This window comes from Solea solea, chromosome 14 (genome assembly GCF_958295425.1).
Source record: "Solea solea chromosome 14, fSolSol10.1, whole genome shotgun sequence".
NCBI lineage: Eukaryota > Metazoa > Chordata > Actinopteri > Pleuronectiformes > Soleidae > Solea > Solea solea.
In genome coordinates, this window is record NC_081147.1 from 11,541,089 (window position 1) to 11,561,306 (window position 20,218).

At 37.3% G+C, this 20,218-nt stretch overlaps 1 protein-coding gene across 1 annotated transcript in view; it reads right to left on the minus strand.

Annotated features, from left to right (window-relative positions):
• Window positions 1-20,218, minus strand: part of pigg (phosphatidylinositol glycan anchor biosynthesis class G) — a 55,581-nt gene that overhangs the window by 5,776 nt on the left and 29,587 nt on the right. Inside the window, exons 9-12 of the mRNA XM_058650149.1 lie at window positions 17,349-17,755; window positions 15,520-15,711; window positions 5,086-5,395; window positions 683-846 (exon numbers count right to left, since the gene is read on the minus strand). Coding sequence (XP_058506132.1) covers window positions 683-846; window positions 5,086-5,395; window positions 15,520-15,711; window positions 17,349-17,755 — 1,073 coding nt within the window. The remainder of the gene's footprint in view (window positions 1-682; window positions 847-5,085; window positions 5,396-15,519; window positions 15,712-17,348; window positions 17,756-20,218) is intronic.

Genomic DNA, 20,218 nt, shown 5'->3' on the forward strand with positions numbered 1-20,218 from the left:
GAGCACAGATTTTTGCAAAAATATTATACTGATATCAGTTTTAATCACAGCATCATAATAACACTGTGGCGTTTCACCAGAGAGTATAGTCAAAACAGATGAAACCAACACTCCGAATTCTGTCCGTGATGATGCGGAGTGGATCTGCTGCCACAGATGGTTTACTACTGAATAAGAATAGAGTAGAACCTTTAAATCAATTTCCCCAGCTATCTTGCAAATGTGCTTTTTGTAAATCACATAAATTGGATTGGTACTTAGAGGTATTTATTATACCCATACCCATTCACCCACCCATCCATCCATCCATGTATTGTTGCAATGTCTTCATAAAACTGAAGTGTCCGTGTAGTCCGACCCCTACTTAGAATGATCAAAGCTGTTTGAACAATTACTATTGTAATTTCTCTGCTCATGTGTCAATTAAATACCATAACTTTTATAGTAGAAATGACATTGATACACACACAAACAATAACATTTTCTTTTCTAGTGAGAGAAGTGAAAGGAGAGGGTTAGGGTTAGGAGGAGAGAGTCAAATGGTTGAAAGCCTGCTGTTAACTCGTGGTCGGAGGATTATAAACACAAAAACATCATCAGGGCATCAACAAATGTATACAGTATCACACCATTAAATATTACAATATTGTAAATATACAGGGTGACTTTTAAACTGACTTACCTGTCTCTCTCTGAGCTGAGGTAGCAGACCAGGTGACACGCCCAGAGCAGGGGCCCTGTGTAAGTGTTGAGGGCCGTTAAGAAGACGGCAGGTGCTTCTACATAACTTTCCAGACCAATGAAGCCCACTGAAATATCAATGGTGGCAATGTTGTTGGAGTTGCCCTGCAGAAGCACAAAGAAATCTTATTTTAGCATTGCCAAGGGCGCAGGGGTAACTTACCCTGTATGCCGACAAAAGAATACACAAAGATCCGTGGGCAAAGCTTTGTAAGCATTTCAAAGCTCTAAAGGCTGCTCCTTTGCTTTATCATCATTACTTTGAGCTTCTGGCAACTCAATCCCAGCGACACAGTTGTTTGTGTTTTCCAGTCCCTGACCAGAGACGCACACACAGCTTTCTGTCTGGAGTTGAACTCAGCATGACACCAAGGTTTTGGGTTGTGTGCATTTTTTTTAATGTGCCATATGGTTTTTGTTTCACATTTCCAGCGATTCTGGACAAATATGCCTGAAGATTTTACTCTTTCTTGTTCAGAAATCTCATTTCAAACGTTAGAGTTTTATCACCGCAGTGCTACCAGGATTTAGATCCACAATATAGAATGTTATGTGTAGGTGGAGATATTCATATAAGAAAAACACACATTGGTTCAAAACTTGAACCAACAAAATGTGCTAATATCACAAATATTTTTCTACACAGTTGCACACTGCATGTGTCATTATTGCTTCTTTAAAGGGAACAATATTTAAAGCTAAACTTATATGAATATATATTCAGACAATAATGAGCTCACACAATGTGGATTAAACCTACCAGCTCCACATGCCTCTCTGTGATTCACAGAGTAGCAGAGTTTTGATTTCATGTTGCCAAGCGACATTCATGCACTGCCTTATTGATGAAATAATGTTAAGGTCATTAGACAGAAGATTGTGTGTGTCATCTTGGGAACTGTTCTTCAATATTGGAGGCAGCATCAGGCCGTTTGCATGCCTGTCTTGATGTTGCCTTCGCCAATTATACTCAAATAAATTCCTTAAACTTAACACATCACAGACTCCAGGGCCTTCTTCACTGTTCTCGTGAGCAAAAACTCCCCAACACTGTATACCCACAAATGCTTCATCAGTCAGGTCTGATAGTATTGCTTGACAGAGACTGGTAATCAGATATGAAGGCAGCATACAAATAATGTTACATCATTTCTGTTCGCAAAGACCAATCAAAGGCAGAATGATCACAACAACAAAAAGTGATGCACTGCAGCTTTACACACATGAGGCAGTCTAATTACTCGTCTAATTCTCAGACAGAGTAATATGTGCTGCTCTGGAGTTTAAACCGATTCTTGGTGGCATATTATGATCTTTTCCTGCTAATCTCCGATGAGTTCATTAGTATTTCATTTTACAAGTGGTTTACTTGACACATTCAATTTCTTTGGGAATAATTCATAATAATAATCACATTTTTGATTAATTCTAATTGCTTGGCTGTTGCATTTAAACCCTGTGCATGCATGCACAAAGGAGGAAAAGAATGAACCTTGGGGAATCAGCAAAGCGCAAGGATGGCTTTCGTGTTAAATGGGAATGCAAAAATGATCCAGGAGCAGCAACACAACAAGTAACGGTTTATGTCTCTTCTATGCACACCCAACTCTGATCACAGAGGACGCTCGTGTTAACACAGTGAAGATCAGCTGCCCTCTGAAGTCACCGCTGAGAAATACATGGTAGCACTCATGAAAAACCAGGAGAGCAGGGTTATATTTTATGCACAAATTTCAGACAAAATTGATCATCATTATAACAACTGTCAGAGAGGGAGGTTGGTCAATTACAGCTCTTTGCTAAAGTGCATGTTCTCCTCAGAGAAAGTATGGAGAACTGATAACTCCAGACACACATCTGTTTTGGTGTAAGTCTGAGTGCTGATGTCTGTAATTTGTGTGAGCAGAATACTGGGCAGGTTTGTGATAAAAAAAAAAACATGTGCTGGAACATGGACGATGACTTAATTTGTCAGATTTATCAAATGACAGCCCACCTTTCAGTTCTGTGCTTGAACACCTCTACCCTTGAGAGGATTTATATTTTCTGCACACGGTTGAGTTGGAATTAAATTTCTTTCAGGTGGAACAGTTGCACAACCTGTCTAATTTCTGAAAGAAATAAACAGCTTCTTGTTGCTTTAAAGACCATCTGGTTTTTGGGCAGAAATAAATCCAGAGAAAAGCCATTGCAGCACAGGGTGATCTGTCCATCACCCTATGCCAAATGCAGGAAGCCAAAATCCTCTGTATCTAAGAAATGTAATTAAGTCACAAAATCACCACCATATGTCACCTGAGATTGAAGAAATGTGTCAAATTGAAATACTGGCTTCAGCAAAAACTACTTCACTTCACTGTTACTAAACTGTTACATAGTAAAGGGTGTTTTTGTACATATTTTACACACTGTATATCACCTTTAACTCTTTGTAACATCAACACAAAGAGTGCTTTTTGAGTGTTTGTTCCCAGATCTGGTCCAATTGTTCTCGCTGATTAGAACTTCATTTTTAATTCTGTTGACTGTTCTATGCACAGCAGTTTTTGTTTTACAGCAGCACATTTAAAGAGATGATGTCACAGCTTTGCAGATCCATTATGGTTACAGCTTTGTTGAGAACTTTATTACTCTAAGGACTGTAATTACATGGCCAGGCGGTTAGACTCAAAATTGTCTGGTGGCAGTCTATTCCCATTTCCAGAGCCCATCACAGTATTAACGACACAAAGGTGATGAGGGTTATTAAACTGTTAGTGATGTGGAAGCTCAGTGTTGACAACTGTACACAGCTGATCAGCAAATATCTACCTTGGGTGAAGGTAAAATCATACTTCATTTATCTGCCTTTGAGGAACGTTCACAGCTCTTCATTACCTTCATGCCACTGCCGAGTAATGTCATTTAAACAAAGACTTTCTATGTCCCTGATTACAGTATTATCAGTGACGATGGCTTTCCTAAATGTGGCCACACTCTGTGTTCTAGCGTTAAATTAGATGTCTCTTACAATCAGCCTGGAAAACGTTCTCCTAGGTCGTTCTGTTGAAGAGTTTGGCTCTGCCTCTGTGCCTCTGGCTGGGGACTGTAGTTTTTGAAACAATTGTAATTTGAAAATTGGCAATTGCTGATAATCAATTTTTAATACGAAGATTTATATGATGGCTTTACAGCTAGGACAGTTTTACTCATCCAGATTACTGTCAAGCTTAATTTTAAAAAAGAGATTTAAAAGCCCAGTGTGTAAAGTTTAGGAGGGTTTACTGGCGGATATGAAATACATTATGCATAAGTATGTTTGTATAAGTGTAGAATTGATTTAAAATCAAATAAAAAGTTTGGTTTTCATATTCTCGTGTAGCCTTAGAATATGCACTTTAGGCAAGAACATTCTTTAACATCTTACACTGCCATTTTTATACAGCAGCTCAAATGGATGCCACACTTTTATCAGCTGAAAGTTTGGTGGTTTTGGAAGAGCACATACACCAGATTGAACCAACCAAGAAAAAGGAGACATAAATAAGACCATATAGGAATCACGCTGTGACTCTTTTACTACTTTGCTGAAGTCTTAATCATGGGGTTAAACGCCATTTTCAAGCAAACCTCAGTGCTGGACACACCAGGCAGCTTTCCAGTCACACGACCCCAGTTGATTTGCTGTCATTATTATTTATCTAGAGATATATAACGGATATGATACAATAACTTTGATTATAATCACAATTCAGATACAGATTCTATATTAAACCAATTAGCTGATTTTCAGCTGTTTTTGTGTGGGTTAGGGTTTTCTAAAGCAACAAAGCTCCTGAATGAATCAGAGGAGAGGATGCACATAGGCATGGCAATATTTTTTCAATTACTTTTGACCGACACATCGAGCAGCAAAGCTGCTTAAGGAAATGTGGTGCTGATTACTGTCTTTGTTTTGATTTTTTTCTTAGTTAACATGAAGGTTTTCATTAATTCAGTGAGCCTGCATGAACTTCGCAGTCATCTCAACGCCTCCCAGGTTTGGTTGCTTTGTAACAGCAGATGTGACAGGATCATAACCCCCATGAGCCTTGGTTAAAAACAACTCTGGTTTCTTCCAGGCATATTTTAATGTGAACAACTCCATAGTGTGCAAAGACTGCACTTCCAATCATAGTGTGTCTGTGCTGTGTGTGATCAGGAGGTGAAACTGATTTTAAACTTTTAACCAAAGGATAAAGAAAAACTCTGCTTTTCAGACTTTTGTTAAATTACTCTAAAACCCCCTCCTCTGCAAAACATTTTACAGAACAGACAGTGATAGTTTACCTGTACACAACTACTGACATCATCACTGTGCTTTACCTGAAGGTAAAAGAAGGCCTGACCAAACCAGTAGTGCATGATGGTGGTCTGAGCTGCATCATAGTGGAGCTTCTTCCAGATAAACTGAGCCATGAGCGCCTGGATCAGCAGGCAGCCGCACAGCACGGGCAGGTTGTGGGCACGAAACAACAGGGAAACCAGCAAGACCAAGCCGCTGTAAATCTCCCACAATCCTCTGCTCTTCAGTTTGGCATCTGCCGTGATAATCTGGGATCGCAGCAGGTCTTTGGTGCCCGTGAAGAGGATGCCCAAAACGAAGACATAGACAAAGCGTGCCTCCACTGTTCCCCTAAAAGAGAAAGGTTTCACATTGTTATTTCTATATTTGGAGTAAAACAGTATTGATTTTGTTCCCTCCCATAAAACCCCTGGTTCACTATTCAAGTAATTGTGGTATGTGTGTCTGGGATCAGATTCTGGCATCTTCCTACACTTGTTTATACTTTAAGAAATGAAATATCCACAGCTAGATTGTGGGACACTTGTAAAATGATTGAATGTAGGCTGCATAGGAATGATAGAACTGCAAAATTATACATCTTATCAAACAAAATTGGCAACAAAAGCTATTAATCAAATGACAAGAGCAAAAATTAAATCAAAGACCAAAACAAGCTTTCATATGATCTTTGTGGCAGCAGCAGAAACAGTAGGAGTTTGGTGAGTGAAGATAAAGAAGTATAAAGTTTCTAACCATCATTAAAACTGTAACTTTTATATCTAAACAAACGTCTGCTACATTCACAAAATTGTGAAATATGTTCTAAAATTGTTGATGAAGCCTATCAGAGGACATTCACACACAGCACACAATTGAGCAGGCGAAGCAGAAGAAGCACACAGCGTGAGTAAAGCAAGACCACTGGAGACCAGGTCCATGAAAAGTTTTAAAAGTGGATTCTACTGTTAAAAATGAACTGGACTTTCAGAAGGACTTATTTATAAACTATACATTCATCGCAACCACAGTTTTGGCTTCTCAAAAACATCTGATCGTCTGATAATGAAAATGCATTATTCGCCAACAGAACACAAAGCAAACAAAGTTTCCTGGATGCTACGTAAACAGACAGTCACACAACATAAAGGTAACTGAAGTGCAGTAGAAAGAAAAAGCTAATGTCTATCAGAACATAAGCCCGTGTGTGGGGGGAGAAGCTACACTGTTTTGATAATAGCCATTATAGAATAATTTGCAACAAAACCCTTTTACTTACCAACAAATGATCTACAGACTCACATACTGTACCTTCACACCTTCTGTTGAACAGAATTCTATATATTTCTGTGAGTGATAACCTTTCTTACATTCAGTATTCAGTGTGTCAATGTAATATAAATAATTAAGGGTGTGAGACTAGAAGACAGAATAACACGCCTAAGGGAAACTCTAATTCTTACACTCTGCACATTGTGGTGATTCTGCACCAGTCATTTCGAGAAACACTGCATTAACATATTTTAGTACACCGCGAGGTTGTATGACATTTCCTCTAAATCCTCTTTCCTGAATCGAGTGCCAAAGGCTGTAAATTCTTAAGTACAATAATAATAAGGATAAAAACAGTGGTAATGAAAAACTACAGACTACAGGTGACATTTTAAAAGTCAGAGACCTTTAAAAACTTTCCCTGGTGTAATTTTTGTCTTTTGCTGGAAAAGACTGTAAACCCACTTTTACAATATAGTCATAGTCTCAAGGCTCCTATTCCTGATGTAATAGACTCCCATTGATTTCAGAAAAACATTTATAGAAATGAACAGTTGCTTCTACTGTGGGAAAAAAATGCATTCTGGGTATGACCTGGGATCACATTTTTACAAGTGGGTGCTGTATATGTGTATGTTGCCACTCAGTAGTGTTTTGGGCAGAAATATTAAAGGACATTTTTAATATAAGCATGAAGCTTGCCAGGACGGTGAAGACACCAAAAAACACCATGGGCTAAGGTGTGAGATTTGTAAATATTAAGCGTACACACACACACACACACTAATATAAAAGTTTAGAACAAGCAACTGTAACGTATTGACGCCAAATATCACTTGTTTTAAAATGGCATACATGTTTCCTGTATTTTCTGGATGTATGTCAATGAAGTCATTGGGAAAATAATTATAAATGGTCATTGTAGCAATGCCAAAACAACAAATCCAATGGTTGAGACTTTTGCACAATACTGTACATGATTAAATAGGTTAAATAAAATAAAATAAAATGTTCAGACGCAACTAACTGGATACATGATGGAATATCATGTCACTCTGAATCTTTTCTTGTATTTGTTTCATGATTAGTTTGAATAGTTTTATGACTATGGTGACCAAAGTGGAAAGCTTCAAAATGACTGTTTTGACGGACTAACATTGAATTTTAAAGACATAATTAATTAAAGGATTAGGGCTCAGTAAGTTCACAGTTCTTTTCATGGGATTATAAATTTTTTTTTATGTTTTAGTTAAGATTTGTTATTTTGTTTTGATGCTGCAAATATTTAATATGTAATATGACGCTTGCCTTTAACAATGCTTACTCTTTAATTTGTCCAAATAATAATTTGTTCATTCATCCATTCATAATACGATCCAACAGCATGACACACTTGTTCTCTATACTGTGCCCCCTGTGCTGTATAATATGGAATCTAGGTCTAAAGCCTGAAGCGACTACAAGTTTGTTTTTTGTTTTTTTAAAGTTTCCATGAGGCTCCTCTCCCTCTAAAAGGCTTAGTCCAAAACCCTTGTTTAACTATCAATAATTTATATGCTCAAAAAGTCCCAAATTGAAGCTTTAAAGGTAAAATCTTTTGACTATAAAGGCAATTACATTTAGTCTAATTTCTATTTCAGGTATTCAGCATAAAGCTCTTGTTCACTGCTATTTACATAACCTCAAATCTGCTCTTTAATTAATGTACATTTCTTAATATCCCGCATTAAAAGAATTTCTGCTAAATCAAACATGCCGATTACTGACAAAGCAGCTAATCCACTGTGGTGTCCCCTAGAGAGACCAAAAAAATAACCCTTTTTTTTTTTTTAAATGAAAAACAGGAGCGAGATTAAATTATACATTATAAAACAAGACCAGAAAACAAAGTGGTAAGAGCTGAGGCAATGATAAGTTGATTTATTCTACTTCATAACAGATGGAAGTGAAAATAAAGAGCTAATGAAGTTTAGAATCACACTGAATTTACATGGACATAAGGCCCTTTTTTTTTTAAACTAGTTATGTGTTGTTTATATTTTTCAAGACACATAATTTGTTGTTCTTTAAGCTTCGCTCCTCTCAAGGGGTCGCCAAAGCGGATCACCTGCTTTGTTTATTGATCCTCTAATTTGATTTGGCAGAGATTTCTTATGCCAGATGCCCTTTCTGGCGCAACCCAACCATTTATCCGGGCTTGGGACCGGCACAAGGAGTACATACAAATACAAAATAAATCAAATTCATTATTTGCAGTTACCAATATAAAACATTTCACATTAAAACAGAAATAAAACTACTGTACAAAAAAAAGTTAGCAGTCAGCCATGTCCAACATCAACCTAACAAAGGCTGACATAAACTATAGAGGCATTTTTTGTGTTCAAGATAATTAATACAAGGTCTTCCACCACAATTTTAAACAGCTCTTGTTTTCCCTTAATACTACATTAATTGTCCAATATTTTTAACATTTAGCAATACATTTTTCACTTTAAAAGTATCAACCATTGTTTGGAGAACTCAATAAATAAAAACTCTGTAGTCAATTGTACTGATTAATCAAATATCTTCTTTCATGTTTTCTATGACCCCCTTGAGCTCTTAAATTAAAAAAAGAAAGAAAATGTTCTTTTGGATTGTCCACAGAAATTATGTTCTCTGTAATCATGTCAAGTCGCCTCTGATTTTATTTTAAAACTGTGCCTGTTACGCTATTTGCTATGCATTTATAAAAACTGTGAGACATTTTCTTCTGTCAAGTGCACATCATCACATAAAAAGGCTGTTCTTTTGCAGCAGGATGCAGTCAAAGCTGCACGAGTACGACAGGATAATAGCTGACCCTGAAGGAGTTGAGCAAGTATTGGACATGTATTATTAATCAGTGTGTTTTATTGAAACTCGTTCCAACAGAGGAAAGTCACAGAGTAATATGCTCCATACAGCACTATTCTTTATAATTCACAACTCCCCCTTTAACATGGCAGATATTTCATTCATCATTATTTTATGCAAAGGAAAACTGTAGAATCCGGGCATGGATTTGATTCTATGAGCAGACAGTGATGGGTTCAAGCCGCAGAGCTTACTTAATTAGGTTGTAGGGTGGCACAAATTGAGAGAATTGCAAACTATTGTAAACTCGCTTGTGCTTACCAACCAGCACAGTGTCATGTATTTTGTTTGGCTGTTATCGTACAACTATGCTTTAAACAGACGAAGCAAGGGTGGGAAAGATTTGCAAGTTGAAACTAAAAACAATGACTAATCCACACCTTCCTGAAACAATAATCATTTTACACAACAGTGAAGAATGCACATTATTAAAATCTGAAAGGCATCTTGTTTGCACTGACATTTACAAAGCAGAAAGCACAAGTTCTCCTCTTTGTCTAAGACAGGATTGCCCACAGTGGGGCCCACGGGCCAAACCTGGGTCTTAAAAGGGTTTAATTTGGCCTGCCGCACGTGGGGGGTACATATACAGGAATATTAATGAATGAATGAATGAATGAATTTATATTAATGCTGTACTCTTTTTATAAAATAGAACTTAAAATAGTAAAAAAAAAAAACAACCGTGTGGTCACTCATTTGACTATGTTAAAGCTAAAGGAATATGTGGAACCTGGGATCCCAGTTCTTACTTTCATCGTAATACAATATAATAGGTGTTTATTTTCAGCCCATGGCCAACTATCAATTTTCAATTTTGGCCCTCCAAGGAAAAAGGTTTAGGCACCCCTGGTCTGAGCAAACAAGGCTATTTGATGTCGTGTTCCCATTCAACACCCCTCAGAAGTGGCTGCAGCTATTTCTGTCCTCTCCTGATTTTAGTATATCACACTTTCTCTACAGTTGAAAGTGTTAATGAGACAGCTTTGCACCTGTCAGATTCCTCAAAATTTCCAGCACTAGACGAGTCATGGAGCTGAGATAGTATTGTGTAATCTATGATGACATCTATGATGACTCTCCAGCAGCAGACAGCAGCAAACTGTAACAACACTACAAACATACAGTACTGATCAAGCTTACAGACAAATGGATAACGCTGTATTAATAATGCTGCTTTTGTTTGTAGATACAAACTTTATAATCACCATAAAGAAACAATTTTAGTCAAATATTGGTTAGTGTGACAATAGAAGTAATTCACACAGCTACATACAGCTAAGATTATCGTAAAACAAATATAGACTAAAAGGACAGACCCAAACATCATTCCCATCACAGGCTTATGGCATCAGTCTACTTTAATTATACAATACATTTTTAAACAAATAAAACAAAACCATTTTAATTAAAAGATTGTCCCTTTAGGCCACAAAGAGACACAGCAATCAGAATTACCATTTAGGTGTTTATCACTAGTGGTATGCATGACAGTTAAGTTCTATTTCTTGAAAATGTGTTGTTATGTGTTGGTAATATACACCGCGTCTGGGAAGTCTACAGGGAAATTTTGTTCCTCTTTGGCATCAGCAGGTGGAATTGTTAAATCATTAGCATTAAAAGTCAATCGAATAAACTGTAGTGTCATATTATTAAGTTTTAAGTGTGTAAGAGTCCTACATTTGTCCTTTGGGGGAGTTGTTGTTTAGACCAACAGCAAAAGACCAAGGTCACAGCAGGCACAGACTTTTTCCCAGGACAATAAAAAAGAAGGGGCCAAAGTTGTTGTGATAATGACATTCAGCTGCGTCTTCCAGCAACGCACATTCATCATATGACGCTGGGAGTTTTTTAGGCATCAGTTAAATTTGAGAACCAAACTCTAGGAAAAGGGTCAGGTTTTCAGTTCTGTCTCAATGTGCCATGATCAGATTAACAAGACAGGTCATTTAAAATTCATTAAAGCAGATACAGTAATACTGTAGCCGAAATGGACTCATTAATCAACATTTCTTGAGTCAGGTGAGTCTACAGAGAGGAAGGACTTGCACTAAAACACTTTTTTTGAACTTGGATTCTGTTGATGATAAGAAAAACTATATCATAATGTCATCAAAGGCTGGATATTTAAAAAAACAACAACAAAAACATGGAAACAAGATGTGGAGTCCTACATGGACATATTATTTGTAATGATTTTACAAAATACATTTCTATTATCTGTCATTTGGCTTGAGGTGGAAGGGGAAAACAAGGTGATATCACAAGGGACATCACTGTTGATGTCACTAAAGTCACTCCCACAAGCGACCCATTCAGCATTCCCATCAGGACAAAGTGTCAACACCTCTGTCTCATTTTAAACACTTATCATGTGGCCATGATGGTATTTCTTGCATCTTTAAAATGTGAGATGTTCGATTGTGAGGTTGTGAGGAGAAAACAGTGCACATGTCATGAACACAGCTCTGTAATTTAATGCAATCAAAAGTGTAACGTAAATATGTGACTCAAAGGAACATGTTTTACTCGTCTGATTAAACCACACACACACACAGTGTGGCAGTAGAAGTTTTTAAGTATGAAACTCTTCATATAAAACTGAACAGGATCATTTTCAAACCAACACTTATTATTGTTGCTTATTTAAATACTCAAAATATCAAATATTTGTGTATTAAAACCTTAGAGAATCCTTCACACTGCATGACAAATGGGACATTACCAAATCAGTCATACTTGCTGCATTGTGTAATGTTTATAGTAACACTGAACAGAAAATGGTGGCTCGTCAGGCTGTGTTACAGAGATGCAGCCTGGATATAATGTTACCTTGGAAACAAGCGCCAGTGTTGCAGAAAGTGGATAAGAAAAGGTAAGACTCAGTCCATTCCTATCAACACGTTTGGTATGTGTCCGCTCCATCAGTCACCTGCATCAGGTGAGTAAACCGACCACAACAAGTAATTCACACTGATGGAGAAAAACTTTGATGCAGATGCCTGAGTTTGCTCTGCTCTGTTGTCCCTGGTTCCTCGTCCATGTCACAAACACTGAAGCGCCACTGGTTAAAGACTAGAGAACACAAAACACTAGACTAAACTAGAGCAATATCCACATTCAGAGGTCTATTGCTAAGGGCTGTTCTATGTAGAGGCTGATCTTTAGAAATCAGTGAATCCGTTTGTAAATATTGTGCAGATTTTTGGGGTCAATATTTTGTTTTTTTTGTGTCTCCAACTTGCATTTTGTGTTTGTGTCTTAAAAATTATGTACACATGATGAAGACAAAAGACAAAATGACATGTGCAGTTGGGCACAGGGAAAAAAATATATAAATAAATAAATAAACATATGTATGTATATGTATATATATGTGTATATATATATATACATATATACATACATATACATATATACACACATATACACACATATATGTGTATATATATATATACATATATATACATATATATATATATACATACATATGTATATATATATATATATATATATATATATATATATACATACACATATATATACATATACATACCTATGTATCTGTGTGTATATCTACCTAAACAGCAGCATGACTTATGAAAATAAAGCACAGATATAAAAACGTTTTATGAGCAATGCCCAAAAGTCATTGGGTTAATAATTTGTTAATTGTGCACTGATATATGGTGGTAACAAAAAAATAGCATTATGGAGTATTTGGTTATTTCTTAGATAATAAAAGTGAAACAGAGTGTGTGTGTGTGTGCGCAAGTGTGTGTGTGTGTGTGTGTGTAAGAGAGACGCAGGGGTTCACAGGTGTTTTGGGACGAGTCTGAATACATTTCCATTTTTAAACAGGATCTGTATGCATGAATATTTTGACATTGCAGCAGCCTCTTTACAGATAAAGTGCTACCTGATAAAATGGATAAAAATGGGTCATGTTTTGCGCATGTGTGAAGCACAAATGCACATAAATGAAACCATAAACATAAATACTTCTTTGTACATGTATGCGTGGCAGAAAATGTGCCATAAATACAAGACAGTGATGGGGAGACGGAAACAAACTGTGGCTGTGATGTACACAGGCTCAGACACAGGGTCTGGTCTTCAGCTGGCAGCTTTGATGTTGAGCTATGTTTTATTAAAAAAAAAAAAATTATCTGCTTCATCCTTTATCTTACTTTGATTGCGTCTTGATTTGTTCAGTGTGTTCAATGTTCAGGTACTAACGGGTTCTCAAAGTACATGTCACTTGACAGCAAGTCTATTTTTAGGTTAATTCCTGATGCCATGGGTGTGTGTGTGTGCGTGTGTGTGTGTGTGTGTGTGTGTGTGTGTGTGTGTGTGTGTGTGTGTGTGGGAGCAACAGAAAAACACAGAGAGAGATTCAAACTGCATCTAGAGTGACATCTGCCCAAGTAACTCATGTAACCATTGAAACTGTGAAGTACTGGATGCCCTCAAGCCCATTAGGCATTTTTAAAAGATGCAACAGCACAATTAGACAGTTAGCACAAAGGGAAGGCGATTATGGGACAGAGAGGAGTGATAAAAACAGAGAAAGTGTAATACAACAAGAGCAGGGTCATTATACAAAGTCCTTCCTTTTTAAATTCATATTATAGTGCGAAGGGGGAAAAAAACATGGAGAAGCAGTAAAGTGAAAAAGTGCAGAAATAACTTCAGAGAAAGAGAAACTGCTTTGATTTTTCGTCTCACCTAATCACAAATTCAACTGTAATGTTTGTTCAAAAATACCAAACCATAAAAAAAGACCCATGGGAAATATACCACATTATTTGATTCCAACAACTCAGCAGATGCAAGCTACACAAAACTTAAATCAAAGCACTTTTTTTTAACATGCAGTACACACACACACAAACAGATTCTCCTTATCCAGCAATCAAATCCACTGTGGACTTTATGTTATTGTCACATGGCCCAAGAGTGTTGAAACAACTCAATCTCAAATACATCCTTGAGGGGGAAAACCTTAATGATGAACTTGAGGACTGGAGAAGAAGCTGATGGACTGGGTCTGCCATCAACCTTGTCAATCAAAGAGTTCATCACAAGGAGCCCGGGTCCTTGCATGACCTTAGTTCAGGTGTCTTTGTATGAGTAAAGGTGAGAGGTTGAGATTTTAATTAGGCGAGGGAGTAAGAGAGGCTGCCAAGGAGAACAGGAAAGGTTAGGGAAGGCCAGGTACTGGTGGTAGATGAAGGGGAGCCAGGAAAACTAGACAGAACTTTGTGCAGAACTGCACACTCATTATTTTCTGATGGAGGTTAGTAGCAGATAACTCTTTGCCAAAATAAAGTCTGCAGAGTGAAAAATCACCACACTTAGTGGTAAGAGACTCTTTGGACTATGCTAAGCACAGCTATTACATATATAAGTTGTCCTGGAGGATAAGATACATTCAGTGCTAAGAGACATCAATCTTCAAGAGAGGACTAATCTGTGTTTAAAGCATACATTAAAGAGGATTTTTCATTATTCTGGTCAACTTCAAGGACACAAAAAAATCATCCCAAACGCATTGGACACGGAAGAATTATGTTCAAAACTTTATGCTTTATCACTTGTAAAATATATGAGATAATGAACTTAAGAAGCTTGATTAAAGTAAAAGAGTGAAGGAGCAGTCACCTTGAGGGATTCAATGTATTTGCAGGGTTAAGAAAAGCTGAAAACTGAGGACTATTATCAGGAACAGAGTTTTAAAAAAGAAACATGTTTCTTTTTATAGCATATTCTATTGCCACTTATTATTGTATGTAAAACTTTGGTCATAAACCAAAGAGACAAATACGATTTTGACCTGCTGATGGCTTTACTTCATCAAACAGATATTTCACTCACTTTCCAGCATGTATTACATTTTGCACACAAACAGCTAAGTTCTACATGCTTCCAAAAACTTCCTCCAAGTGGACTTTTCACTGTAAATATATATATATATATATATATATATATATATATATACTGTATATATATATATTTACAACATATAATGCTGTGCATGGTGAATCACTCTGTGCTTCCTTTAAGCTGATGTAAAAATGTGACATGGATGTAAAGTAAGAAAACAAAAAGAAACCATCAGTTCATCATCACAAATACAGTGATGTGAGCGTTTCTCCCAGATGACACAAGCAGCACCACGGCATGTGCGCTCATTCGTATCACAGCACAACCAGGCACTTCAAATTAGCTCACTGACAGGGGACAGCAATTTGCCAACTGTTACTGTGAATGGAAACGTAGTCCCAGTGTTCACGGAAACTTACTTGGACGTGGTACGACCAGAATGTTGCCAGGGAAACGAGACATTGCCGACAGCTGCGCGGTAGCTGTAGACACCCAAAAGTCCAAGGGCGAGGGCGACCTTGGAGACCCATGAACACCGTCTTTGGACCAGGAGGTAAATAAGAATGAGACAGAAGGCAGCCAGAAGGGAAAGGACCAACCCGTGCTCAGAGCTAGAAAATAAAAACAGACAAATACTCGTTGGTGAAGAAAAGACCATGCATAATATAATAAACAAAATGGCATTTTGAATATTAATTCATATTTACTGGTCTGTGTGAACAGCTTCCAAAATATTCCAGAACAGGATGCGTTCAAATTTAATTAAATTAAATATTTCAATTCAATAAATCAAAAAGAATATTACTAGAAATAAAGCTTAAAACCTGAAGTAGAGAATTTCTGAGCAACAGAGAATGCTTTGATGAGATAAACACTGTCAGTCATATCCTCCAGCAGCAGATTAAACTTTAAAGATTCACAGATCTTCAATTGTTGAACAGATTTTAGGCTATACAGTGTAAAATTTCACCGCACTGATTGCAGACAGAAAATTAGACCTCAATGGACATATCGAAGTTGAATAGAGGCTGTGTTTTTAACCGTCTGTGACAGCAGTCACAGATGGGTACTTTGAGACAAGATGAGGTGCAGCACTGCCTAGATTTCATTATCCAAGCAACAGGCAGTGCAGGAAGGAGGGTAGGGCATGATTAGTCATGGAAAAGGTCAGAATTCACATCACTATTCCACAATGGGATGCATGTTAAAGAATCAAACATAATTCCCCTGACCTAAACTGGTGACAAATTTTTATGGCTGGTCTAACAGTAAAAGACGTGTTTTTTAATGCTAAGTGGAAGGTATATTTTTTACTATGAACTGCACTCGCTGAGATCCTGTATTCCCTAAAAGGTTTTTCATTTTTTCCAAAAGCAGGAACAGACCAGTTAAATTGATTTCTTACACTTAAATGGAAATAAAGAGAAATGGAAATAATCTTGTCACTTCATTGCATTAAATTCTACTGGGGCTACTCGTATAGGACAAAATGGTGTCCTTTTAATTATGAACCTGTTCCTGCACAAATGATGAGACCACTAAAAATGGTGAAATAAACTAAAATCTTTACATGTTTTTTTTTCTACTCTGTTTTGAAAATGAGTGTATGTCCTGTCTCACTTTCATATTTCCCTCAGCTCTGCAGCTTGGATTACAATACTGTAATACTGTCAGAGTAAACATACCACAGATGTCACTGTAGAGCCTAAACAAACAAACCAAAGTTGTTTTGTCTTAGAATAGACAGAAGAGACAAATGCATGGAATCAGTGTTGTCAAAGGGATTTAAGTACACATGTCAAATATTTTCTACCAAAATGTGTTTTTTTTTGTTTTTTTTAAGAAAACCAAAGACTTCAGAGAACCAACGAGACAGACACAACTCTGTTTTGTTATTGAAAGTCTGGTGCATCTCTCCCTGGAGAACAAATTAAAAAAATCATAACACTGCCAAGGTAATTCTGATACAATCATTTTAGTAGCCGTAGCCATTAACCCTCTTTTTGGCGCCCAGTAAAACAATTCAAGCCAATGTTGCTTGCTAGTGAGGACTGCTGGCCTTGTTGGTTTAAAGACACTGTACTCAATCACACTGTTCACACAGTTCCTCTCAACACTATGGAGCATTACAGTGTCTTTTAATAATTTCGCTGTTCCTTCACTCTCACCTCTTACTATACATGTGTCTAATATCAAATTCTTGTTGCACTTAATAATATTTATACTTCAGAAGTTTGGTAAACCTAACCTGTTAAGCCAATGTCCAAAATCAGGAAGATGAGCCCACTGTATCCCCGTCTGATTGAATGAGCGCAGCAGCCGGCAGCAGGCCAGAGTGAAGGGCGGTGTGGCTAATGCTAGCCACTTCTCTGAATTAATATCTGCCTTATTGGGAGCATAGGGATGATGGTCCTTGCAGGGAAGGATATGCTCTTCTTCATCATCCCCTGAGCCACTCTGCTCTCTGAAGTACTTGCGGCAGACGTCCTGGAAGACGACGAGGCAGAGGGTGCTGAGCAGAAAGTACCAGGTTTGGTGCTCTTCCTCTACGAAGCTGCTGGCCCCCAAGCTGAGTGTGTGTCCGACGGTGCCGGCCAGCAGCAACATATCCAGCTCTGACAGTGACCACTCACTGCCACTGCTCCTCAGTGGAGACTGTGAAGAAGGGTAAAAGTGCATTAAAAAAAAAAGTGTTGAAAGAATATGTTGAAACTGGAATTCAAGCTTTACTGATAACAATGGTGCAGCAAGTTTATTCATGATTTATAATTTTGATTTACAACCCTCAAACTCTATTTATGTTTTGAACTTGTGTTTTACCACCCAATGACACAGCAGGCGGCACTTTGACACTTGGTTTACCAGAGTTAGTCAAAAAAACTGCAGAGCTGCAGCTATGGTGGTCAGAAACATTACTTTTCTGTGAGACAGGTAAGCTTGTTAGCTCATACTACTGTCATACATGTTGATGGTTGATATATTAAGAATATAATGTTTTTGCAGTCCACTTTTGTCACCACATCATGTGACACTGCTGCCGCTTAGAGCACACTTTCACTTTCCGCCGGTTGCTGACAAGTGAAAATTAACCACATAGGTGAAATGTTGTCTAAAAATAAAACAGACAGTTACGTGTGTGAGTATGTGCTCACACACGTGTGAATCTCCTTGTTTCTAAAACTATCTGACAACTCACAGCATCAAGTCAGGGGGAAGAGGTACAACGCAGTCCATCATTTTGAAATTGGATTGCAGTATCCATTTAAAACATGCATAGGTGCAGTTTTCCATATTTTCCATATGGTCCATTTAATATGACACTGTATATAAGTAATGTAAGAAATGTAACTCCCACAACCACGTGAGCCTGTATTGTTTATGTGCTGACACTCGGTGATCCAATTATTTGGATTGAACACTTGTATGGGTGATTTATAGCCCTGAAATAAAGTCATCATGAGATGAGCATTAAATGTCCAATGTACTTCATCATATGACAGACCAGTCTGCAGACTCCTGAGAGACTCTGCACATACTCCAATAACTATAAACTCAAACATATTTCAAAACAAGAAAGGTGTTTCTAGTACTGGATAAAGAAAAACTTCTTTTTTCTTTTCTGCAGTATATAATTGATTGATTTTCTCCTAAAATGTGAGATGATTCCATTACATGCTACTGATGAGGAAACTCCAGCTGGACTTCAGAACCTGAGTATGAGCTGTCAGTTCATGTGTTCAGTCAATTATAGATGCTTATATCTATTAAGACTGTTGTTAAACCAATCATGTAAGCAATTTATTTCCCTCAAAGTTGTCAGCAATTGCATGTAAAGCAACACCAAAAACATTTCAGCTAACTTGTTACTGATGCCTTGCAGCAAAAAGAAAGTCGGAACAATGGCCTTTCTGTATGGAGCTTGCATGTTCTCCCCATGTGCATGTGGGTTTCCTCCAGGTTCTCCAGTTTCCTCACACAAGGAGGTGAACTGACCACTCTAAACTGCCAGTAGGTGTGAATGTGAGAGTGAATGGTTGTTCATCTCTGGGTGTTGGGCCTGCAATGTACTAGCAACCTGTCCAGGATGTACCTCACCTATGCCACACATAGAGACAAACAACCATTCACTCTCACATTCAAACCATTGTATTTTCAACCAGGACTCTGCATATCTAGACTTCAAAATAAAGCGATCTTAAATCAAACTTGAATTGTCCATGAACACAATAAACATATTGCATGGTTATTTGAAGCTTGATTACAAAACAGAAATTTAGTTTTTATGGTCCAGACTTTGGGAATCACTGCTCTAGAAAACTAATTTGACGTGGCTCTGTGAATCCAGGAAGTTATTGTTCATGGAGGAAAAACCCTCCTGAACATGACCACTGGATTTATTTAAATGCAATATAATGTTTAATTAGTGATATTTAGAGTTGCTAATAGGTGGATAAGCGGTTTCCCCCTTTTCTGTCTTTGTGTTACGCTAAGGTTCTCAGCCGCTGGATGCAGCCGTAGACCCACAGATATGAGTGGTATTGACTGTCTCTGCCAGAATTTTTTTCCAAAATGTTAAAATGATAAATTAATATTTTGTTTACACATTTCATTGACTTGAAGTGTATAAAGTGGCTTCAGGGCAACATTCATACAGTACAATATTAAATAAATTAAAATCAAAACATGAACTCTTGATAACAGAATCATTTATTTTTAGCCAAAATATTTTTCTCTTACACCATTGGAAGATCTTTGGTGCGCCATCTACATTAATGCCAGTATTTCTATTGTTAGTAGTACAAAAGTGAAAAATCTGATGTGATGCCTTAAAATACTACAACTATGACAGGGTATGATATGTGTATGATTTACAGACTCATATATTGGGATTTCCTCATTTAAAGAATACAGCAGTTATTGTTTTACTGAGATTTAAAAGAGAGCGTACAGTATTAACCCTTGTATTATTCTTAAGTCACGATAGGCTCAATGAAGAAGGTTGCCTCAGTTTTATTGTATTTTACTCATATTCCCTTTACTCATACTCTTTTTCTCTTTTTAAATATTACCCCTTGTAACCATTGAAACTCCTTCAGATAAAAGTACACTCAGTTACAG